The sequence below is a fragment of the Salvelinus fontinalis genome, chromosome 11 (assembly GCF_029448725.1).
Source record: "Salvelinus fontinalis isolate EN_2023a chromosome 11, ASM2944872v1, whole genome shotgun sequence".
NCBI lineage: Eukaryota > Metazoa > Chordata > Actinopteri > Salmoniformes > Salmonidae > Salvelinus > Salvelinus fontinalis.
Window position 1 is genome coordinate 30,080,457 of NC_074675.1, and position 24,970 is coordinate 30,105,426.

Genomic DNA, 24,970 nt, shown 5'->3' on the forward strand with positions numbered 1-24,970 from the left:
CTTTTCCGCAGCAACCAGTGATCCGGGTCAACAGCATCAATGTAACAGTATAACTTTAAACCATCCCCTCGCCCCGACCCGGGCGCGAACCAGGGACCCTCTGCACACATCAACAACGGTTGCTCACGAAGCACGGTCGTTACCCATCGCTCCACAAAGGCCACGGCTCTTGCAAAGCAAGGGGCAACACTACTTAAGTCTCAGAGCAAGTGACGTAACTGATTGAAATGCTACTAGCGCGTACCCGCTAACTAGCTAGCCATTTCACATCCGTTACACTAACATGATTTTCTTTGTGTCACTTCTCTTGCAAAAGAGTCAGAGTATATGCAGCAGTTTGGGCCGCCTGGCTCGTTGCGAACTGTGTGAAGACTATTTCTTCCAAACAAAGACAGCCAACTTTGCCAAACGGATGATTTAACAAAAGCGCATTTGCGAAAAAAGCACAATCGTTGCACAACTGTGCTTAACCATAAACATCAATGCCTTTCTTAAAATTGTGTCACTTCTCTTGCGTTCATTGCAGGCAGAGTTAGGGTATATTCAACAGTTTGGGCCGCCTGGCTCGTAGCGAACTAATTTGCCAGAATTTTACGTAATTATGACATAACATTGAAGGTTGTGCAATGTAACAGGAATATTTAGACTTATGGATGCCACCCGTAGATAAAATACAGAACGGTTCCGTATTTCACTGAAAGAATAAATGTTTTGTTTTCGAGATGATAGTTTCTGGATTCGACCATATTAATGACCCAAGGCTCGTATTTCTGTGTGTTATTATGTTATAATTAAGTCTATGATTTGAAAGAGCAGTCTGACTGAGCGATGGTAGGCACCAGCAGGCTCGTAAGCATTCATTCAAACAGCAATTTTGTGCGTTTTGCCAGCAGCTCTTCGCAATGCTTCAAGCATTGCGCTGTTTATGACTTCAAGCCTATCAACTCCCGAGATTAGGCTGGTGTAACCGATGTGAAATGGCTAGCTAGTTAGCGGGGTGCGTGCTAATAGCGTTTCAAACGCCACTCGCTCTGAGACTTGGAGTAGTTGTTCCCCTTGCTCTGCATGGGTAACGCTGCTTCGAGGGTGGCTGTTGTCGATGTGTTCCTGGTTCGAGCCCAGGTAGAAGCGAGGAGAGGGATGGAAGCTATACTGTAACACTGGCAATACAAAAGAGCCTATAAGAACATCCAATACAAATCGTATAGAGAGAAATAGTCCTATGATTCCTATAATAACAACCTAAAACTTCTTACCTGGGAATATTGAAGACTCGTGTTAAAAGGAACCACCAGCTTTCATATGTTCTCATGTTCTGAGCAAGGAACTTAAACGTTAGCTTTCTTACATGGCACATATTGCACTTTTACTTTCTTCTCCAACACTTTGTTTTTGCATTATTTAAACCAAATTGAACATGTTTCATTATTTATTTGAGGCTAAATTGATTTTATTGATGTATTATATTAAGTTAAAATAAGTGTTCATTCAGTATTGTTGTAATTGTCATTATTAAAAATAAAAATACATTTTTAAAAATCGGTATCAGCTTTTTTTGGTCCTCCAATAATCGGCATTGAAAAATCATAATCGGTCGACCTCTAATTAAAACATGCATAGGGAGGACAAGAGACTCCCAACTCCTCTCACCCTTTTTGTCGGTCTTCTTCTCCTTGCCGTCCCTCTCCTTCCGCCTTCTCTCTCTATCCAGGGAGCGAGATCTCCTCCCCCTCTCCCTCTCCTCTCCTGGTTTGCCTCCGAAGTCTCGAACCTTGTCCCGGTCCCACTCACGTTCCGCCCTGGTCCTCTCCCGGCGTTCCATCTCCCTCTCTCTCTCCGCCCACTGGTCCCGCACCCCTCCGACCACGCCGCGGTCCCCGCGCCCGTCCATCAGAGGGGGCAGCACGCCCGGTCGGACTTTGGGACCTCCAGGACCCACACCAGGCTGGGGGCGGTGCTCCTCTCTGGGATCCACGGTCAGTAGGCCCCTGTGAAAGTCCAGCTAGAGAAGAGAGAACGAGAGGAATAAAGGATGAATGAGAGGAAAAAAGGGTGAATGATTTTTAACTGGGCAGTGCTTTATCACTTTAAAAACGTGTTCCTTGGATGGATAAGAGGGGAAGGGCTTTGTTAAATCATAATTTACACAATAGATCTACACACCATAGATTGAACATAGATCTACACACCAAGCGCCAGCAATTTTCCCCCAAGTTAGTTTATATAGATACCCATTAGTCCATGAGAGCTAATATTCCTATGTTCCTAGTGTTTACTAGTACTAGTCCAGTTGTTCCCTGTTGGGTGTGAAAGGGTTGGACAGAATTACCTCATTCTGCTCACAGAAGTCCACACTGAGAACCTTAGGGTTGCTTTGGGGCCACTTCACCCCGTGGAGCGCAGCTCGTGTGGCCACAGCCTCCTCTGTGCTGGAGTACTGGGAGGAAAGAGAGAGCGAGAGAGGTCAAAGAACAATGACCAGTTCTTTGAAAAACAAGTGTGATGTGCATGGACTTTCAAAGCCATCAGTTTCTCTAGTCCCAATTAAGTAATTTGGGAATTAATTATCTGACAGACTTGACACTTACAATGATAGTGAGAGACAAACTGGTATGAGAGAGAACGAGACAATGACAGTTACTCACAGTGACGTAGCAGTGAGACTTGATCTTGTCGATCCAGAAGCTATCCTCTACCACTGAGCCTGTCCTGTTCAGCAGCTCCTTCAGCTGACCCAGCGTGAAAGGTCGTACCTAATGGACAGGAGAGAGGTCATAGGTCAGTCAGGGCCACAGGTCACTCAGTTCATGATGTTGATTCAAGGTAGAAGTTGCCCTTTGGCACAGATCTAGGATCCGTTTAACTTAACCTTACCCATTAGGGTAATGTTAAACTGTTGAAAATGTTAAACTGATCAGTGACTAGAAGCAACCTTATCCCAAGATCTACTTTTATATATCCTACACACTCAAATGAGTGGGTTAAAGACAATGCTCTGAACTCACCAGGTTACAGACGTGGACGATGCTGGAGACTTTGCCTTTGGGCGGAGAGGGCTGTTTGGCGGTGCGAACCGGGTCGTCGATGGTGACAGACACACCTGACTTCTGCTGGCTGATGGAGCGACGCACCAGCGTATCACTGGGAGTGACTGAGGGAGAGAGATTGATTTGAAGAGAAAGGGAAAAACAAGGGGAACAACGCAGGAAGATGGTGGTTAGAAAGAAGTGTCACATTCATATTAGTCGGAGAGACGGTGTTACACTTCAGTTACCTTTCTTAGCGTCGGTGTCGTGCGTAGCGGAGGACTGAGACTCCATGGTGTCTTCTGAGTAGCTGTCCTTCCTCTTCTCTTTCTGTGTCTTCTCTCTGTCATGCTCCTGTTTCTTCTCCTCCTCCTCTTCATCTTGCTCTCCTTGGCCATTCTCCTGGTTTTCACTTGGAACCACCTATGAATGGAGAAGAGACAACTTAATCACTATATAGCTCAAGTGTTTGAGAATAAATGTTGGTTTGTTGATAAAAAGAAAACTCGGTCTCCGTCCACACACGATGCTCGTTCACGCTGCTCGTTCCGTGGGTAAGCGAATGCTCCTACCACTGTTTTTCCCAAGCATCTTCGACCAGTGTTTAGGCTTACTGCCCAGCATATACCTTGTATCAACAGCACTGGCTTATGCTAGACAGAAAAAAAACACCCCAAAGCTCAATGTGGAAGAGGAATACGTATCAAACGCTACTCCATGAACTCGATCAACAAAAAGAGTTGTATAAAGATATTTAAAAATAACTAAGCCTGTCCTGCAAATCTTTATGGATTCTACCAACAAAAGGGTTGATGATTTGTTTAAGGATGTCATGGAATTTAAACAGTTTGGAGTTTACGCAGTCAGAGGTGGAGGAGCTAAAGGGCGTGAATGTCACCAGACTGACTGCATTCAAAACCATGTCTGAGGATTTAGCAATTTTCCAAACACTTGACAAGCACTCGTCCAAAAGGAGAATACCTCGAAAACCAAGAGGAGCAAAAACATAATTAAAAAAAATTAATAAATCATTTAAAAGAAGATGGAATTGAGGATTTTAAGACTGAAACTTGGCATGACACCGAAGGGCAAGAAACTCCTGGCAGATCAACTCAAACTGGACCCTAAACTCATGGAGATGGGGGCGCATAGGAATGTCACTTTCTTCCCTGATGGACGGCCCAGATCTATAGTGGTGAAACTGCTCAGGTTCAAAGACAAGGAGGAGATTCTCAGGAGAGCCAAGTGCCTGAAGGAAACCAACATCTTCATCAATGAAGACTTCTCTGAAAAGGTTTGCCTCAAAAGAAAGGAACTGCTGCCACGACTAATTGAAAAAAATGAAAAAAAGAAGGACAAATTGGAGAAAAAAACGGATGGAAATCCTGTGGATTGCATTAAGGACCATTTCCCTTCTCTGCTTCAGTTTGATCCTCCTGAGGTAATTGGTAACTTAAAGATATCAGCAGTAGCCTCTAATGTATATCTTCACCAAATATATGCAAACTGGTATTGTTCCTAAAGATTGACAATTTATCTGGGGATCCAAGATCTTTTGCAAATTATCCCCCAATATCTGTACTACTATGTTTTTCTAAAATCCTCAGAATTGGTATATAAGAAAATGTTGAAACATTTAATTAACACTTCTATATGAGCAACAATATGGTTTTCGTAAAAACTTCTCCAAAGATATGTCTCTTTTGCAACTTGTGGATAAGATCTATACAGCCCTTAACAATGAATACACGCTTTGGCATCTTTTTAGATTTATCCAAAGCCTTGACACGGTTGATCAGGAAATATTACTTTCTAAATTGCATTACTACGGTTTTCATGATTATACATATCATTGGTTATATAGTTATGGAGAACAATTTGTTTATGCAAACAGTTGTGCATCTACCAACTCAGATATGGCCAAATGTTCTGAATGTTTCAGATAAAAACATTTTTAAAGATAATTTTTTTATTTAATCTAACTATTGTATTCTCCAGAATCTCAATTGGTGGGAATGACATGGAACAAGTCACATCCACTAGATTCCTCGGAGTCTAATTGATGAAAAGTTACCTTGAAAAGATCATATTCAATTTGTCTGTAGCAAAGCGATTATATATTTTGGTATCATCAGAAAGATTAGCAGTTTGGTTCATCAGGCTTGCATCCTAACTCTATACTACAGTTTAATTTAAACATATCTAATTTACTGTAATATTGTCTGAGCCAGTACATATACCTCCTACCTACACAAATTGCTCATCATACAAAATACATTTGCAAGACTAGCCACCTCTAATTACCTGGCTCCATCTGCGCCTTTGTTTAAGAAACTCAACATCTTGTCTATTTACAATATTAATGTACTCCAATTATGTACTTTCATCTACAAATACCTCACAGACAGTATACCTAAACCCTTCAATTGATTCTTCCAGGTTCATTCTGAAATCCATCTATATAACACAAGACACTGTGATAACCTTCACCCTCCCCACTGCCACACCTGACATAGAGAATTGACTACCAGATACAGAGGTACCATACTCTGGAATTCTTACCTTCATATTGCAAAAACCTCATCATCCCTCAATAACTTCAAGTGAAGACTGGGGGGTCAGCCTGACGAACCAAACTACCCAGTAATCCCCTCCATCTAGCCTAATTCTCACACACATAATCAAACGTTTTTCTTGTATACTGAGTATATCATGTACAATTATAATTAATATGCTTGTTTAACTGATTGAACAAACTTTTTTTAAACTTATATTTGTGGTGTGGTTTTCATATCAGCCCATTTGGGCTTCTATCCTCTCCTGCACTCTGCTTTCACCAGTTTCTTTTATCTGTACTGTTTTGTCTTTCACTTGTATTTGGTGCGAATAAATAAAACCGAAACCTAGTTTAAATGTACTATATATACCAATATCACTCCAGATATGGTGGTGCAATTACATTGAGTGGCCCGCACAGTAATGTTGTATACATATCTGTGGTACACACATATGATATACACCTATGCGGCAGGTAGCCTTGTGGTTAAAGCGTTGGGCCAGTAACCGAAAGGTTGCTGGATCGAATCCCTTTGCTGACAAGGTAAAAATCGGTCGTTTTGCCCCTGACCAAGGCAGTTAACCAACTGTTCCCCGTTAGGACGTCATTGTAAATAAGAATTTGTTCTTAACGGACTTGACTGGTTAAATAAAGGTTAAAAAAATGTATTATTCAGTAGCCTATTAAAGTTTGTCTGATCTACTCCCCAGGCCCCTTTCCCCACCTGTGTGACAGTGCGTCTGATCTTGAGGCCCTTGTCCTCCCTGGTGGTGTCCTCGTCCCCAGACAACTGGATGTCATCAGGGTGGAGATCCACCACAGCATCCTGACTGGGCTTGATGTCTGGGATCAGAGACTGGTAGGAGAGGGGGAGAAAGGAGGACAATGAGTTTGAATGTAACAACTTTGAACCCATGTTCTGTCTGAATTGAAACAGATTTTTAGGATGTTATTTTCTTCTTCAGAATGTGTGCCTGTCTGTTTGTATGTGTGCGTATGTGTGTGTGCTGCCATGTACAGTACCTTGAGTGAGTCTGTGGTGATGCTGATGGATGGTTTCTTGGCGTTGACGGCCGTGCTGGATCCCCACCTCCTCTTCCTCCCAGCGGCGGTCCCGGACTCTGCCTCCCCCCCTGCTGCTGCTGCTGCTCCTCCCTCTGGAGACGTCTTACTGCCTGCTGAGAGGATGAATAACATGGTTCGTATAATATAGGTTCGTATAGTCTTTTTCACCTGCGTCGAATACAACAGGTGTCGAGTTTTACAGTGAAATGCGTACTTACGAGCCCTTTCAACAAAGCAGATTTAAAAATGTAAGACAAATTAGCTATAAAAAAATAGACTTTGAAATATTAACAATAAAAATACATACAAAAGGAGTACTGGTACCGTTGTACTGTAATTTAGCATGTTCGTAAGTACACTGCTCAAAAAAATAAAGGGAACACTTAAACAACACAATGTAACTCCAAATCAATCACACTTCTGTGAAATCAAACTGTCCACTTAGGAAGCAACACTGATTGACAATAAATTTCACATGCTGTTGTGCAAATGAAATAGACAAAAAGTGGAAATTATAGGCAATTAGCAAGACACCCCCCAAAACAGGAGTGATTCTGCAGGTGGTGACCACAGACCACTTCTCAGTTCCTATGCTTCCTGGCTGATGTTTTGGTCACTTTTGAATGCTGGCGGTGCTCTCACTCTAGTGGTAGCATGAGACGGAGTCTACAACCCACACAAGTGGCTCAGGTAGTGCAGTTCATCCAGGATGGCACATCAATGCGAACTGTGGCAAAAAGGTTTGCTGTGTCTGTCAGCGTAGTGTCCAGAGCATGCAGGCGCTACCAGGAGACAGGCCAGTACATCAGGAGACGTGAAGGAGGCCGTAGGAGGGCAACAACCCAGCAGCAGGACCGGTACCTCCGCCTTAGTGCAAGGAGGTGCACTGCCAGAGCCCTGCAAAATGACCTCCAGCAGGCCACAAATGTGCATGTGTCAGCATATGGTCTCACAAGGGGTCTAAGGATCTCATCTCGGTACCTAATGGCAGTCAGGCTACCTCTGGCGAGCACATGGAGGGCTGTGCGGCCCCACAAAGAAATGCCACCCCACACCATGACTGACCCATCGCCAAACCGGTCATGCTGGAGGATGTTGCAGGCAGCAGAACGTTCTCCACGGCGTCTCCAGACTCTGTCACGTCTGTCACATGTGCTCATGTGCTCAGTGTGAACCTGCTTTCATCTGTGAAGAGCACAGGGCGCCAGTGGCGAATTTGCCAATCTTGGTGTTCTCTGGCAAATGCCAAACGTCCTGCACGGTGTTGGGCTGTAAGCACAACCCCCAACTGTGGACGTCGGGCCCTCATACCACCCTCATGGAGTCTGTTTCTGACCGTTTGAGCAGACACATGCACATTTGTGGCCTGCTGGAGGTCATTTTGCAGGGCGCTGGCAGTGCACCTCCTTGCACAAAGGCGGAGGTAGCGGTCCTGCTGCTGGGTTGTTGCCCTCCTACGGCCTCCTCCACGTCTCCTGATGTACTGGCCTGTCTCCTGGTAGCGCCTGCATGCTCTGGACACTACGCTGACAGACACAGCAAACCTTTTTGCCACAGTTCGCATTGATGTGCCATTCTGGATGAACTGCACTACCTGAGCCACTTGTGTGGGTTGTAGACTCCGTCTCATGCTACCACTAGAGTGAGAGCACCGCCAGCATTCAAAAGTGACCAAAACATCAGCCAGGAAGCATAGGAACTGAGAAGTGGTCTGTGGTCACCACCTGCAGAATAACTCCTGTTTTGGGGGGTGTCTTGCTAATTGCCTATAATTTCCACCTTTTGTCTATTCCATTTGCACAACAGCATGTGAAATTTATTGTCAATCAGTGTTGCTTCCTAAGTGGACAGTTTGATTTCACAGAAGTGTAATTGACTTGGAGTTACATTGTGTTGTTTAAGTGTTCCCTTTATTTTTTTGAGCAGTGTATATTGTCTGCACAACATGAGGGGGAAAATAAGGAAGAATAAAAGTTACAAAAGGGAGCAGGGGGAATACTGAATTACAGACATAAGAATTATGATTGTCTGAGGTAAGAATCTAGTTCCTAATGAATCAGGAAAACTGACATTATTTGACAGAGACTCCATTATGAGAACACACCAGTGTCGCCAACATTTATCTGGGCAGAGGAACCATGATTTACTCAAAATGTATTAATCTATGGCTTCTCTTTCGACTGAGCGTGGAATTAAAAGGTCGGCGGGAGACTGATTTATTCATCCTGCTGCGCCCGCAGCTTTTGAAACCGCACCTGCCCACAACCGCTGGCTTTCTGTCCGACTCTCACCCGCTACAAGAACGGGTCTCAAACCCAACTGCAGTCCCACAATGTTATTTTAGGCATATGTGACAACTCACTTGCCAGCCATGGTCCGTAGAATTTGGCACCCTATAGGCAATATCAAAAGGCACAAAAATAACCTAAGAAATATGTTAAATTACCAGTTTTTCACATGGCCCATTATGGCTATCGGTATTACACACGCAGTTTGAAGAGAGCAGAGGCTAATTGCACACGCACCTGATCGCACATATGGCTGCAGAACTTGAAGCAGCAGCAAGAATGACGACAGCGGACACTTGCTCAAGCTAGGTTTTGCATATAGGATACAGCCTACCTTTTAAGAGGAAGATTTGGAGGCAGAGACAAATAAATGGGTACTCCCGATTTATTGAAAATGAAAAGGCGCAACGCTCGCTCACCATGGTGCCTGTGCTTCTTTTCCTTTTGAATCTAATTTGTTTTATTGCACGTCGAGTCACGTTGGTCGGGCTCCCTCCACTTCTTTCTATTATCCTACCAGACGAGCCAAATTACTTACATGCTCACTTCAAGGCAAGCAACACTGAAGCATGCATGAGAGCATCAGCTGTTCCGAAACGACTGTGTGATCACGCTCTCCGTAGCCGATGTGACCTTTAAACAGGTACTCCGAGCATGCGCTGACCAACTGGCAAGTGTCTTCACTGACATTTTCAACCTGTCCCTGATGGAGTCTGTAATACCAATAGTCTCTGTGCCCAAGAATATGAAGGTAACCTGCCTAAACGACTACCGATCCGTAGCACTCACGTCTTTAGCCATGAATTGCTTTGAAAGGCTGGTCATGGCTTACATCAGCATCATTATCCCAGAAACCCTAGACCCACTCCAATTTGCAAACCACCCCAACAGATCCACAGATGATGCAATCTCTATTGCACTCCACACTGCCCTCTCCCACCTGGACAAAAGGAACACCTACATGAGAATGCTATTTATTGACTACAGCTCAGCGTTCAACACCATAGTGCTCTCATAGCTCATCACTAAGATAAACCTCCACAGGATCGGTGGGTCCCCCGCGGGACGGTTGCGCTAACGTAGGCTAATGTGATTAGAATGAGGTTGTAAGTAAGAAGAAAATTTCCCAGGACATAGACATATCAGATATTGGCAGAAAGCTTAAATACTTGCGAATCTAACGGCACTGTCCAAATTACAGTAGCTATTACAATGAAATAATACCATGCTATTGTTTGAGGAGCGTGCAGTTATAAACTTGAAAAGTTATTAATAAACCAATTAGGCACATTTGGGCAGTCTTGATACAACATTTTGAACATAAATACAATGGTTCATTGGATCAGCCTAAAGCGTTGCACATACACTGCTGCCATCTAGTGGCCAAAGTCTAAATTGCAGCTGGGCTGGAATAATACATTATGGCCTTTCTCTTGCATTTCAAAGATTTTGTAAAAAACTTATGGTTTTTGCTTTGTATTATCTTTAACCAGATCTAATGTGTTATATTCTCCTACATTAATTTCACATTTCCACAAACTTCAAAGTGTTTCCTATCAAATGGTATCAAGAACATGCATATCCTTACTTCAGGTCCTGAGCAACAGGCGGTTAGATTTGAGTACGTCATTTTAGATGAAAATTGAAGAGGGAAAAAAGGGACCAATCCTTAAGAGGCTAAGGACCCTGGGACTAAACACCTCCCTCTGCAACTGGATCCTGGACTTCCTGACGGGCCGCCCCAGGTGGTAAGGGTAAATAACAACACATCCGCTACTCTGATCCTCAACATGGGGGCCTCTCAGGGGTGAGTGCTCAGTCCCCTCCTGTACTTCCTGTTCACTCATGACTGCATGGCCAGGCACGACTCCAACACCATCAAGTTTGCCGACAACACAACAGTGGCAGGCCTGATCACCGACAACGATGAGACAGCCTATAGGGACAAGCTCAGAGACCTGGCCGTGTGGTGCCAGGAGAACAACCTCTCCCTCAACGTGATCAAGACAAAAGGAGATGATTGTGGACTACAGGAAAAGGAGGACCGAGCACACCCCCATTCTCATCAACGGGCTGTAGTGGAGCAGGTTGAGAGCTTCAAGTTCCTTGGTGTCCACATCAAATTATCATGGTCCAAACACACCAAGACAGTCGTGATGAGGGCACAACAAAGCCAATTCCCCCTCAGGAGACTGAAAAGATTTGGCATGGGTCCTCAGATCCTCAAAAAGTTCTACAGATGCACCATCGAGAGCATTCTGACTGGTTGCATCACTGCCTGGTATGGCAACTGCCCGGCCTCCGACCGCAAGGCTCTGCAGAGGATGGTGCGTACAGCCCAGTGCAACACTGGGGCCAAGCTTCCTGCCATCCATGACCTCTATACCAGGCAGTGTCAGAGGAAGGCCTTAAAAATTGTCAAAGAATCCAGCCACCCCAGTCATACACTGTTCTCTCTGCTACCGCACGACAAATGGTAACGGAGTGCCAAGTCTAGGTCCAAAAGGCTTCTTAACAGCTTTTACCTCTAAGCCATAAGACTCCTGAACAGCTATTCAAATGGATACCCAGACTATTTGCATTTTTAACTTAACACTAATTTTTCTTAAAACTGCACTGTTGGTTAAGGGCTTGTAAGTAAGCATTTCACTAAGTTCTACTACACCTGTTGTATCCGGCGCATGTGACAAATCCAATTTGATTTACAATATTTATTTACAGCCACTAGTAAACTACAGTCTAATCATATTGAAGTGAATTTCCTTGGAACGATAACTGCCATGTGATTCTCCACCCATGCATAGTCACTAGGCAGCTTACTCTATTTCAATGAGGCGCACTAGATCCCGCACACCCAACTAGAAGGAGCGGTAGGCTACTGAACTTCTGTCTGTGTGTGTGTGTGTGTGTGTGAATAATGCAACAAATGTGCTTTTAGGTGGATCCAGTTTAAACGCACACGAAGCAGAAAGACGTCCATTTCCAAGAAATGTTTGTCCAAAAGTAGTCTTATGACTGCCCGTAGCATGAAAAATGCTGACGCGCCGCAATGATCTGTCGGGACCCGCGGCCTGGAATGTATCTAGACTGATGCGATTCTTTTCTACGGTCTAGATTAGAGGGGATCCAGTACAGGACAGGTAACAGTAAGCCAAACTGGTAATACTCACTGGTCAAGGAGATCTTGCGTGCAGCGAACGCTTTAGGAGTGGTGCTCTGGAAAGAGAGAGAGGATGTAACAGATACCCCAGGGGCGTGGGGTGAGATGAGACCCAGATACTGAGACAACATACTAAACACAGAGAGAGAGAGAGAGGTGGGGGATAGAGAGGGAGAGAACTGTCTGACAGGCTCCTATTAAACCACATAAGGAGAAGATGGGGGAGGGGGGGCTTGGTCGATACAGAGGGAAACTCCAGACACGTTCGCCTCCACCTTTGTTCAAAGACACCGGAAGATTAAGACGAATGAATATGTTCCTACCATGTGTAAGTGTGAGTGTAGCACTGCAACTTAAATCACTAGACATCTAAAGTATACTCCTACTGGTGTGTGTTGGTGTAGAAAATACTCCTACTGCGGTGTTGCTGTGGTGTGGGTGTAGTACCGACTTGAGGACAAACCAAGTGCATAGAATATGATATATAAAAGGGTCTAATTTAAGGCATCAGCAAGCTTTCCTCTGCTAGACTGTAGAAACCTGGTTGAGTATAAGACAGACTGACATTAACTGTATTAATGCATCTTCATGGAATCTGGGTCGGGGATGATAATGTTCAGATCAGGAGGATAACCTTGAGCTAATCATTAATGTCTGGCTCTTCTTGTGTGTGGTAAGCAGAGAGACTGACTATACTGTAACTCTATATCTTTTATAAATCATACTGAACAAAAATGAAACGCAACAATTTAAGATTTTGATGATTTACAGTTCCATATCAGGAAATCAGTCAATTGAAATAAATAAATTAGACCCTAAACTATGGATTTCACATGACTAGGCAGGGGCGCAGTCATGGGTGGGTCTGGGAAGGCATAGACCCTCCCACTTGGGAGCCAGGTCCACCCACTGGGTAACCATGCCCGGCTAATAAGAATGAGTTTATCCTCACAAAAGGGCTTTTATTACAGACAGAAATACTCCTCAACACCCCCAAAGCGTGGTTACATGTGGTCTACGGTTGTGAGGCCGTTTGGACATACTTGAGACATCTGTGGCATTGGGTTGTGACAAAACTGCACATTTTAGAGCAGCCTTTTGTTCCCAGCAAAATTTGCATCTGTGTAATGATCATGGTGTTTAAATCAGCTTCTTGATATGCCACACGTGTCAGGTGGGTGGATTATATTGACAAATTATAAAATGCTGACTAACAAGGATGTTTAAAAATGTGTGCACAACATAGAAAAAAGCTTTTTGTGTGTATGGAATATTTCTGGGATCTTTTATTTCAGCTCATGAAACATGGGACGAACACTTCACATTTTGCGTTTATATTTTTTGTTCAGTATATATAGTCTCTGATTCAGAGGGGTTGGGTTAAATGCGGAAGACATTTCAGTTGTACAACTGTCTAGATATCCCTCTTTCCCTTTCATTATGGACCTTACATTTTGTTGCCCTTAAAATGTACAAGGGCCTGTGTTGGTGCCTAAACATCTACATACAATGGTGTGAGTCAGTGTTTGGGTTGTGACGGAGTGTTCAATGTCACAGAGGTGGAGGGGTGGGCGCCGGAGACCTCGTCTGTCAGACCAGAGACCCCTGAGCAGGTCTAGGCTGATACTGCAGATCCAATTCAGTGGATGATTCAAATAAAGAATGGTGTTCTGCCAGGAAATGCATGCAGACACTTAGGATAGGCTACATATCAAATTAGGATATTTTATCAACTTGAAACTGCAGTAATCATGACAGTTTAAAAAGGTTTATATTGAGTTACACATAACAAAATGAAGTCAATCCTCCTGTCTTGAAATGACCAAACAGATCTGAGAAGAAACTATCTGACATTACTTAAGTTATTTAAAAAAGTTAAATACATCTCAAATAGAGAGAAAAATGACAAGTCATTTCCTGGTACCATCGACACCTGATTCCTCACTGGCTTGGCTATGGCCCAACCGCACGGCAGTGTGTACTGTATCTAGGCAACAAGGGTCCAATCAGAGAAGGCAGAGGAGTGAGGGCGGGACTCGATTTGAGTGTGCTGAATGGTGATTAGCCGGCAGGCAGGAAGTGATCTTAGCTTTGGACTTGTTTTTTTCTCTCCCTTGAACGGGAGGGGGAAGAGGGCTTTTCTCAACTGACTGGTGCTTTGCTTGATAGAGTCATTTTGCCTTTAGCTTGTGAGGCAAGGGATTCCTGAATGGTTGGTTTAGCGACAAATATGGTTAGAAGGGGTCAAAACGTTTGAGGTCCCAATATAAACAAATCGGATCCCCTGATGTCATGACAGAATTTGTGTGACGTATAGACTTGCGAAGTTGCAGCTGAAAAGTCTGATGGTGTAATAACCAATAGTCCAATGTGACCACGGATTGAAGTTCACGTCCATAATGCCTCGAGTAGTTTTATAAAAAGGTTCAGTGAGGGGGAGATGTTCTATAAATACCTTTGAAAGTCTCTTACAGATGTCTTGACAAACACCCAGTTGTCAATTCAGAATGTAGGCTATAAGCACACAACCTGATGACGTATTCTGCGTGTGGACTGTAACCAGATTTGCCCCAAAAATTTGCCCCAATCTTTGATGCAGGTGAAAAGTTCAAATCAGATCCAGCAGTCTGATAAAGGCTGACCAGCCAATCAAGGCCCAGGTTAGCTGCTGGCCTGGCAGGTCAAGCCAATAGGAGCATTCGGAACAGGGGAAAGAGCCAACAAAAGGGCCCACAGTAACGAAACAGTTCCATAAGTTCTTGCACTCAGAGGTTAATGTCTTTATGAGAAAAGATGTAGTCCAAAAACATGTTAAGTCCATTTCAATAATCCACTTGAGTGTCTACATTGAAGACACATAGCTAGGAGAGGTGTCAGAAAAAGTCCACTTGGTGTCGTTTCCGATTATCGGTTTGGTCCTTATAAGTGTGTAGGTGGTTCCAGTTCATTCAAGTCAATGAGGCAGAAATCATCTGCCTATTTACAGTCCTCTCAACCAGTAAGGGGCAGACTGGAAGGAAGACATGGGGATAAACAGCAGGAAGTAGCAGGACCTCTGGACTCATCTTGTCTGCAACGAGTACGTAGTCCACTTTCTTTCTCTCGGTACGGGTGTGGAGAGTAGCTGTATTTCCTCCACAAAATGGCGGAAGAAAGGGAAGGTGACAACAGGAGAAAACGTCCCCCTCCCCCCCTCTCCACCAGGCAGTCCAGTGAGTAGGCTTCCCTCCCCAGGGTTCTTGTGCTGGTTGTGGTTTCGTGGTTTGTTGTGTTTCTGCCGGTTTTGGCTGGCTCAGCTCGGGACATTGGTGGGTCCGGCTCAGGCCCAGCGGTTGGCCTAGGGCTGGGCTGGAGTTGAGGCTTTGGTCCCGGGAAGGACTTGCAGGCTCAGCCTCTGGTTCCGTGGTTGGCTCAGCACTGGTCTTGGCTGGAGGTTAGGGAAGGCCTTGGTAGTTCAGCTTGTCTCTATGGCTCAGCGCTGGTCTTGGCTGGAGGCTTAGAGGGGAGGCCTTGCAGGCTCTGGCTCCCTGGTTCTCTCTCTGAGGCTAACTCAGTGCGGTCAGATGTGGTGTAGTAGTAGCTGTCACTCTGGGGCCTAGATCAGGTACAGCCGAGGCGCTTGGGCATAGCGGGGCAGAAGTTGGAGTAGTAGTAGTAGTAGTACGCAGGTACCATTAGGGACAATGGAAGAGGCATGGGCACCTTCGTAACAAAGCAATCAATGGGGTTTTAAAACAGCAGTCACACCAAGAGAGATAAAGAGATCATGGGAATGACAGAGATAAAGATGGACAGAGTCAGGCCAGAGAGAGCGCGAGAGGGAAAGAGAGCTAGAGATCATCAGTAGAGTGAGAAACAGAGTGAGAAAGAGTGAGAGCAAGAGTCAGTTGTGGAGAGAGAAGCAGAGTCAGAGAAGGAAAGAGAAGGGGGAGAGCGAGAGACAAAAAGGAGGTAAAGAGAGAGAGGAGGGAGAGAGCCTTGATGCTCTGTCAGGGGCTATTACTCATGCAAACCCTGAGGTCATGGTCCCAAACACACACACACACACACACACACACACAGTGAGGGTGAGCCATTTCAAAAGGGTTTATTTCGCTGAATACCAAATCACATTAGCTTATAATCTGCAATATGTAAAAGAGCAGAAAATTATCAGAAGTTATCTCATGGTAGATCAATCAAAATGAGGGTCCTATTAGCTACGGTGCATTGCTGGTTTACAGCAGTGCACTCAAGTAGTCAAGGTGTTTGCCAATTCCAAAATGGACAACCAAATACATTTAACTCTGCTTCCCTTTGATGGCTCAAATTATTATTACAAAATTGTGTATAGCCATTATAGGATTAGTGAAAATGTATGTATATTTATCTGAAAGTGAGTCTTACGTTAGCTTGTGATAAGGAGGAATGTGACTGTAGATTAACTTTACTCACCCTCTCACAACCCCACACTGACACAGACACCCACACTGACCAAACAACATCGTGATGTGGCGCATGCATGCAGTCTGTGTGGAGTTAACATCTAATTTCACACCCCATTAGGGATGAACCGCCTGCAGTCCAGTCGCTTAGGCAACTGCTCTATGAAAATAATGAGTACAGAATAATGTGTGTGTATGGCACCTCTGTGTGGGAGTGTATTTTGCAAAGAATGGCTGTATCGAACTCCGTCAAAGGACGAGGAGAGGTGAGATCATTCAGTCCCATACCTATGGGTGTTTTAACTCTAAGCCATAGTTACAAGGACATTAGTATGGTCGTTCACTGTTACCCTGACACATACAGAAGTACCTCTCTATAACTGTGTGTGTCCCAAATGGCACCCTATTACCTCAAATGCACTACCTTTGACCAGAGCCCTATGGGCCCTGGTCAAAAGTAGTACACTATGTAGGGAATAGGGTGCCATTTGGGACTCACACGGTACCAGACTTAAGCTATAGGATGAGGGCGGTTATTTCCTGAAACATCCACCGACGGACCCCCCCTTGCTCCCAGTCCCCAACCCCTCCCTCTCAGCGGCCTTACCTCCTCCATGCAGCCCTCACTGTTCTGTGGGTCTCCGACGGGGGTGGGCTGGGTCTGGCCTGGGTCTGGCCTCTCCACCTCCATAGGGCCAGATGGCTCTGACAGGGAAGACTGCTTTACCTCCCTGGGGGAGAAAGAGGGAGGGAGAGAGTGTGGGGCAGAGAGAGAAGATTATCATACAAAGATCTGAATAAGGAAAATGTCATAAAATCTAAACATAGATTACATCTGTGGTCTCTTGTCCTACCAACTCTCATTAGCCATCGAAGAGACAATCAGGTATGAAGTAACTCAAATGTGTCCCTCGTTAAAAAGCAGAGAAGATGGATGAGAGGCTACCTCTACCTCGGAGAGCCGGAGACACACAGAGGACAGATGGAGGACGAGAGAGAGAAGACAGGAAACGGAGGGAGAGAGAGAAGGGAAAGGTTGGTTAAGGCCAGTGATCTGGGACAGTGTACTATAAATAACTTACTCACACCATCAGGCAGCAAACTGACACCCAGTGCCGGGGTCACAAATACACCTCAAAACACACATTGAGGTGATAATTTTCAGGGTCATAACATCGCTGAGTGCCAACTGATTGGAAATCTTCAATATTGCATCCTCAAGCCTTCCACCTCCTCCACACCAAAACAAAGTACTTGTTATGCGTGTGTCTCCTACCCCTTCAAAAAACACACACCTGCAATCTGAGGCCTGTAAGGGGCTAGGGGCCAGATGTCTACTAGAACTCGACCCCAGTGGGGCAGCAGTGCAGGAGCAGCTGGTCCCATAAGTGATCATTGAGTGTGTATGTGTTGGGGTAAGGAACTGCCCCTGTGTTTCACGAAGAGAGGCCCCAATTTTTTCTTCTTCAATGTCCTCTTTTATCTTTAATCTTTGCGCTACACATTCAGCATTGATTGTACATGTGGTACCCGCATGAGACAGTCTCATCGACAGTAAGCCTTGCCAGTTGGGAGAAGGAAAAAGTATGTCACACCATAAGGGCACACGAAAACGACTTAATGGCCAACAGATGTCTTATGTATTAATGATCTCCCATGGTGACACTTGCTCATTTAACATCACCACAACTCATCTCGCTTAACAATCTGACACCAGAGCCATATATTTATACATGGCTTTGTCTGATACCATCCATCTCAAGACAAAGGAGCATAAAAAAACGACATGTGAAGTGGACAATTAAATCAAGAATACACCCTGGATTCGTGCATTATATTATCTATAGATTCATACCAGTGATACGTGTGATTTGAGATACACACACACACTGATTCATAAGGTGAGACAGTCAGCTTCTCTATCATTGAGATATATAAAATGGTCTCTAAACATCCATTGGATTCACAGTGAGTGTAGGTGAGCTTTAGTACACACCAGAAAAACATGTTATGACAGTCAAGAGTAACGAGGAAGTCATTCGATGTTTAATTAATAAAATTAAACGCTGCTACTGCATGATTCTCACCATTACGCCTTTAATCAAACCACTACCAGCTATACTACTTATTTATCCGTGTAATATATTTGGTAATCAAGATTTAAAACATGATTGATCACGGAGTTACCCCGGTATCTCCCATCCCCTCCCCCCCAACACGAGGCCATCGGATCCACACCCCCCGTGGACGTGGAGAGCGAGACTCACGTGCAGGTCGCATGTAACACACTTCGTATGTAATAATCAAACGACCACGTCAATAGCTGACCATGACAACGCATGATACGACAGTTTATCCATAATCAGAATATAAAAGGCACCAGACGAGCAGGTTGAACGAAGATTTGAGACATGACACAAGCTATCAGCGCGTTAGCGACTAGCGATGAAACCAAGGGTAACGTTAGCAGCTAGCAATGTAATGCCTAACCCCTCTATCTTACCCGTTTTTGTTGCCTTCTGACAGCATATTGCCGGGCTGGAACCCCCGACAGCCAACGCTCTATCGTAATTGATTACACCGGTATAGCGTGGATTAAAATCGAGGAGAAATCCTTATGCGGCTGCGGGGTTTGTGCACTGCGACGGTATCAGAGTAGCAATACACTCACGACGGCCATATTGGATAGCGAGCCGGGAGGGGAAATTAGTGTGAGGAGTGAGAGAGCGAGGACCCGTCTCTCTTCTCAGCCAAGGCAGAGAGGAAGAAGCGAGAGGGTTTACTCCACCCAAAAACCAAACCACGAAAATAATACCACGAAATTGGAAATGTGTGTATACAGGTGTAATGTTTGACAGAATCAAAAAACGATTTAATCATATTTGTGCCTCTTGTTCACACGCGTATCTGCCCTTATTGGCTAATATGACCCCACCTGCTATCCATCTTTGAGGACAAGCACTTCCATTGTTAGCGGTCACTCGACCATCTTGTCAATAATAGATAATGGCCAAAGCCACACCGGCTGTGGGGCTGCCGCATTGGGCGCCTGACAAGAAATACGACTACCGCTGCAATCTTTGCCGCTGCCTTGGATGTCCCAACTGACTTTATCAATGATGTATATACACCCTGTATTGCGAATGCTATGCATTGGTCAATTAGAGGCTTTGAAGCCATCGGTCGGCCATATTGGCGCAGTCCTCCATTGGAATTGTACAGCATTTCAATTAAAATGTTTCAAGGACAAAATTACATGTATTTGTTGTTGTAGTGGGGACAGTAACAGGACAAAAAAAGATGCACGAAGGTGTCTAATAGATTAAGTGGGTGGCAAAAACAAATGTAGAAAATTTCAAAATATATTTTTACAGCGGTGGGGGAGTGCCAAGATGGAGCAGCGGTGGCTTCAAAACAGCGCCCCCTGTCAGACATCAGTGTATATAAATAATTGGACGTTGAAATGTAAAATGGTAGGGGTTAAGTGAAGAGTTGGGACGTCCCAAGGATATCGCTAACAATGACCGTTGCCTTTTTCTATAATATCTAGTCGTGTGAGTAAGCGTTTTGATTGTTTACAACGCTGCTGGAGAAGCTAACGCTATATTGTAACAACTTTACAGTTGGGAGTAGATTTGCATTGAATTCTACATTGGTCAGAAATGATCGCTTGAATCAGTTAAGTTTCCTTTCACGACCTCAAGCCAGAACGTTTAATAAAATATTTAACGTGTTTTACCGGTTGTCCATGTAGTCGTTGGTCCTTTTGGCAGTAGGAATGTGAGACTATATCCACAGATAAATATAACTACACAAACGTGTTAAAGCGCTGGTAGTGCTTTCAGATTTCTATCACCTGAAGCTTTGACACAAGATTTATAAAAAAAATAAAAAATAATACATGCACGAGACGTATGTATACTTGCCGAGCTCGTGCACGTGTTTACATGGTTCTGCGCATGCTTCAGGTGATAGAAATCTGAACGCAATTTGAAAAATATATGTAATTATTCTTTCCTGTGCATATATTCTCACATTCCCACCGCCAAAAGGTACATTCAAAATAGAATTGTATTCAACTTTCTGGCACGTAGAAGTCTTGAGGAAACTTTCCTGATTCAAACGCTAATTTCTGTCAGGCATAGAATTCAATGCAATTCAACGTCGGGTTTCCAGGCAAGAAGTAGTAGAATAGCTACAATGTAGAAAGCTAAAACATTGGTTGATGTTCTGGTCAACTTACACTATCAACTTTATATGGAAGAAATCTTTAACATTTTCTTCCCAATTTATCCTTGTCAAATCTCCAAACTAGAAGTCAAGCCAAAACATCTGTCATTCATCAAAACCCATGAAACATAGACTTCACTCATGGTCATTGATAGACATTCAAACGTCATGAGAAGACAAGACACATACAGTATACATCTGCGCACACACACATCCACACATGTTTTCTGATGATGCTTCCTGCTTTTATTATAAATCATTAAACTCTCAATTGCTACCTTGCGACGTCCATCCACTCCTGGAGTCCAATCCTCCACGGCTCAATGACCAGAATGAAGTGTTCAGCATGTGTTCAAGTCATCCAAAGACACATTCACATTGCAGACAAAAATAATAATGGCGGCAGAGACAAGAGACATTGGGAGAGGAATAGATTATATGATATGGACTGTTGCAGGTGGTAATAGTGTGTGCGCACCTCAATCATGTTTCTTGTGCGTGTAAACCTACAAACTGGCATTCAGGATTGTACTCAGTTCTTGTGGGAAAAAATGAATTAAGTGACAGACAGGTGTGAGATGGAGTATGATTTTGTGAATCTGTGTAGACCTATATCAGCAACACCGTGAGCACAATGTCACTTGGTTTGCAGAAGCTTCCCCTTACCAGAGCCTGAGTGCATATACAGAAATATCTACAATCGATAATGCATGAGAAAGTGCAGGTGGGTAAATGTGAGCACCTCACCAAGGATTGTTTATGTGAAGTGTGCGTTAGTGCGTGCAAAGAACAGCAAGGAGTGTGTGTGTGAGAGCAACTCAAAATGGTACTATGGCTGACCTGGCAGATTGTTTCTTCTCTCCTCCTTTGTACAGTCTTCTCTTTTCATCCCCTTTTCCTGTGCCAGTCTTCTGATAAAAAAACAAAAGAGTGAGCAAATCACAGACAATTGGCAATATATAGCAAAATATCAATGTGTTATGTTAGAGACAAAAAGAAGAAGCCACTTTTAGATCAAGTCAATGTGAATCAAGAAAGTTAGACAAGAAAGATGGGCATTTGTTAAGGATGATTATATGAGGAAAGAGGTTATGTGATTTGTTAGTGGAAAATAAGAATAAATAAGCATGGCATATGCAGGTCGTGAAGGATCTTTCACTAGTTCTCCTCAGCCCACACTGAACCAGTCAGTATGAGAAGGTGAGTTTAACTCACTTGCACCCACACTGACACACTGTCAGTCTGGCGCATCAGTATTAGCATGGCGGGATCATCATCGGAGAGAAGCATAAGCAAGAACTAATGTGTACACTGCTCTAGCACTGGATTGTGATGGTAGATTGTCATTGCAGAAAGAAAGATTTGATTGACATCCAGATTAGCCAATCACTAACCTTTTTTTTGTCCCGGGAGGAGGTGGAGCCAGAGGAACGTGACGAAGAGGATCCAGAGTCCGAGGATGAAGAGTCGCCACCACTAGAGGGAGATGACCTCCTGTGCCTCACCCTCTCCCCACGCCTGCCTCGCTCTGCTTCCTTCTTCCTCTCATCTTCCTTCCTCCTCCTCCTCTCATCTTCCTTCCCCTTCCTCTCATCTTCTCCCTTACCTGGGTAAGAAGGGGGTAGAACAGGTCCCATGGGCTCAACCTCAACAGTCTCTTCAGGTCCCCTTCTCTTGGTCTCCCCGGGTTTAGAAGTCCCCTTCTCCGCCTGGCTGGCACGCTCCTTCTCCGCCTGGCTGGCACGCTCCTTCTCCGCCAGGCTGGCACGCTCCTTCTCCGCCAGGCTGGCACGCTCCTTCTCCGCCAGGCTGGCACGCTCCTTCTCCGCCAGGCTGGCACGCTCCTTCTCCGCCAGGCTGGCACGCTCCTTCTCCGCCAGGCTGGCACGCTCCTTCTCCGCCTGGCTGGCACGCTCCTTCTCCGCCTGGCTGGCACGCTCCTTCTCCGCCTGGCAGGCACGCTCCTTCTCCGCCTGGCAGGCACGCTCCTTCTCCGCCTGGCAGGCACGCTCCTTCTCCGCCTGGCAGGCACGCTCCTTCTCCGCCTGGCAGGCACGCTCCTTCTCCGCCTGGCAGGCACGCTCCTTCTCCGCCAGGCAGGCACGCTCCTTCTCCGCCAGGCAGGCACGCTCCTTCTCCGCCAGGCAGGCACGCTCCTTCTCCGCCAGACTGGCACGCTCCTTCTCCGCCAGGCTGGCACGCTCCTTCTCCGCCAGGCTGGCACGCTCCTTCTCCGCCAGGCTGGCACGCTCCTTCTCCGCCAGGCTGGCACGCTCTTTCTCCAGCTTCTCATCGTCTCCTCCAGCTTTCCATCCAGGCTTCTCTACGGACACCTTGTTCAGTGCGGTAACCTCCATGGTGTCGTCTGTGTGCTGCTGGGCCCCTGAGACAAGGACTACCTGGGGTATCTCAGATACACCATGGGGTTCAGGGAGTTCCCCTGGGGTGGTCAACACCACTGACCCCTGCTGCACAGGTTTGGGAGGGGAGATCATGGAGCCGGAAGAGGTGTCGGAGAACATGCGGGGCTTCTTGGGGGTGATGGCAGGCGGGGAGCTGGTGGTCGCCATGGCTGAGCCGGGAGCGGAGGAGAGGGGTTTGTCCCTGCCGAAGGGTGACTTTTTCGGGGTGTCTCCCTGGTCCATCACAGGCTCCTCTGAACCCCCAGACCCAAATTGTGAAGACGCAGATGGAAGCGTCAAGTCACGTCCACGCTGCCATGGCGGCAGGTGACTCTCCTTCTCCACCTGCTTCATCTTCCTCTCCTTTTCCTCCGCCTGCTTTGTTTCTTTCTCTGTCTTCTTCTGTGCCGTCTCTCCAGATGGACACTGGGGCTTGGTGGTGAGGGTTAAGCTGGGGACAGCTGCCACAGACAGCAGAGGGAGAGGATGGGACTGGGCTCCTGATCCAAACATAACCACTGGTGCAGGGACCTCAGGTACAGTGACAAATCCTGTGTGCCCTGTGCTGCTGCCTCCTGTGTGGGTGATAGAAGCCCCAGGGAACATGACCACCTCAACCCCCGGTCCTGCTCCAGCTCCTTGGCTGCTGCCAACTCCATCTCCTGGTCTGGAAGCCTCCCCTCCAGGACCTGTCTGGCCGTCCGCTGGCGCACCCTCACCTCTCTTCCCGTAAGCTCCCTCGGACGCCATCTTGCGAGCCAGCAAGGAGAGGGGTCCGGGTCGTCGCTTGGCTCGGGGCTCTGGGCTGCTGGATCGGGAGCTGGAGTCAGAGTCCTGCCTCTGGAGGCCACCTGGAGGGGGGCGGACGGACACCCCAGCCCCTGCTCCTTCTGGCTCCTCATCCATGTCGGGCGGGCTCTGTTTGGGGGTGTCGGGGAGGGGGAAGGAGAGCTCTGGGGGTGGAGAGGGGGGCGGGGTGGGCTGCCGGAGCTGCATGGGGGGCTGGTGTACTACCTGCTGAGGGGGGATGTGTTGCGGAGGCTGAAGCTTGCGTCTAGATCTCTCTCGGGCAGCTGGGATGCTGGGGGAAGGCTGCTGGGGCTGGGGGGGAGGGGCTAACCCTCTTCCGCCACCGCCCCCTCTCCTCGCCGCAGGTCCCCACTCATCTTCATCCTCCTCACTGCTGTCATCATCATCGTCACAGTCTTCCTGGACACTGTTACTGCCAGCTGCTGCCCGGGCGGAGCGGCTGAGGTGGAGGACAGAGTGGGCGGGTCGATCGTCATCCGCCGGGGCGGTGCCTTCCTTCTCCTGGGTCTGGGCGCGGGGTGGCATGGACGGGGGCAGGCCCTGGCGCTCAGGGTCCCCTAGGACGCGCACCGACAGGGAGGCCACAGCTCGTGGCGGGGAGGGGGTGGTGGGCTCCTCGTGGTGGAGGCCATGTTGGAGGGAGGGACGCTGCTGCATCCAGGATCCAGGACCTCCGGGGGCGTCAGAAGACTCCTGAGGCACAGAGCCTGGACCAAAGTCTGGTCTGCGAGACATCATCCCTTGGCCCATACCCTGGGACATCATCCCCTGGCCTTTCCCCATCATCATTCCTTGGCCCTGGTGCCCCATCATCATCCCTTGGCCCTGGTGCCCCATCATCATTGGCCCTCCTCCCTCTTCCTCAGCCCGGGTCAGTGGGGGCTGGGAGGGCATGGGGCGATGCTGGGGTGGGAGAGGAGAGGTTGGGGGAAGGAGAGAGAAAAATGTTGACTGTTAGCTAGGCTGATATGAACAATATAACTTAAAGGAGAATACATATATCTGGAG

General features: G+C 46.3%; 1 protein-coding gene and 1 non-coding gene across 4 annotated transcripts in view; both read right to left on the reverse strand.

The window, feature by feature from the left end:
* Positions 1-24,970, reverse strand: part of LOC129865486 (apoptotic chromatin condensation inducer in the nucleus-like) — a 30,713-nt gene that overhangs the window by 2,741 nt on the left and 3,002 nt on the right. The window contains exons 5-15 of one of the 3 annotated variants that reach the window (XM_055938328.1): positions 22,145-24,865; positions 21,591-21,658; positions 17,128-17,251; positions 12,107-12,152; positions 6,607-6,761; positions 6,308-6,439; positions 3,275-3,449; positions 3,006-3,151; positions 2,646-2,753; positions 2,330-2,437; positions 1,651-2,002 (exon numbers count right to left, since the gene is read on the reverse strand). In XM_055938328.1, coding sequence (XP_055794303.1) covers positions 1,651-2,002; positions 2,330-2,437; positions 2,646-2,753; positions 3,006-3,151; positions 3,275-3,449; positions 6,308-6,439; positions 6,607-6,761; positions 12,107-12,152; positions 17,128-17,251; positions 21,591-21,658; positions 22,145-24,865 — 4,135 coding nt within the window. Of the gene's footprint in view, positions 1-1,650; positions 2,003-2,329; positions 2,438-2,645; positions 2,754-3,005; positions 3,152-3,274; positions 3,450-6,307; positions 6,440-6,606; positions 6,762-12,106; positions 12,153-17,127; positions 17,252-21,590; positions 21,662-22,144; positions 24,866-24,970 lie in introns of all 3 variants that reach the window. The other 2 variants (XM_055938327.1, XM_055938326.1) reach the window with 2 other exon arrangements.
* LOC129866118 (small nucleolar RNA U6-53/MBII-28) lies at positions 21,914-22,032 on the reverse strand. Its single transcript, XR_008761476.1, has one exon. It is a non-coding gene; the product is annotated as a small nucleolar RNA U6-53/MBII-28 (small nucleolar RNA).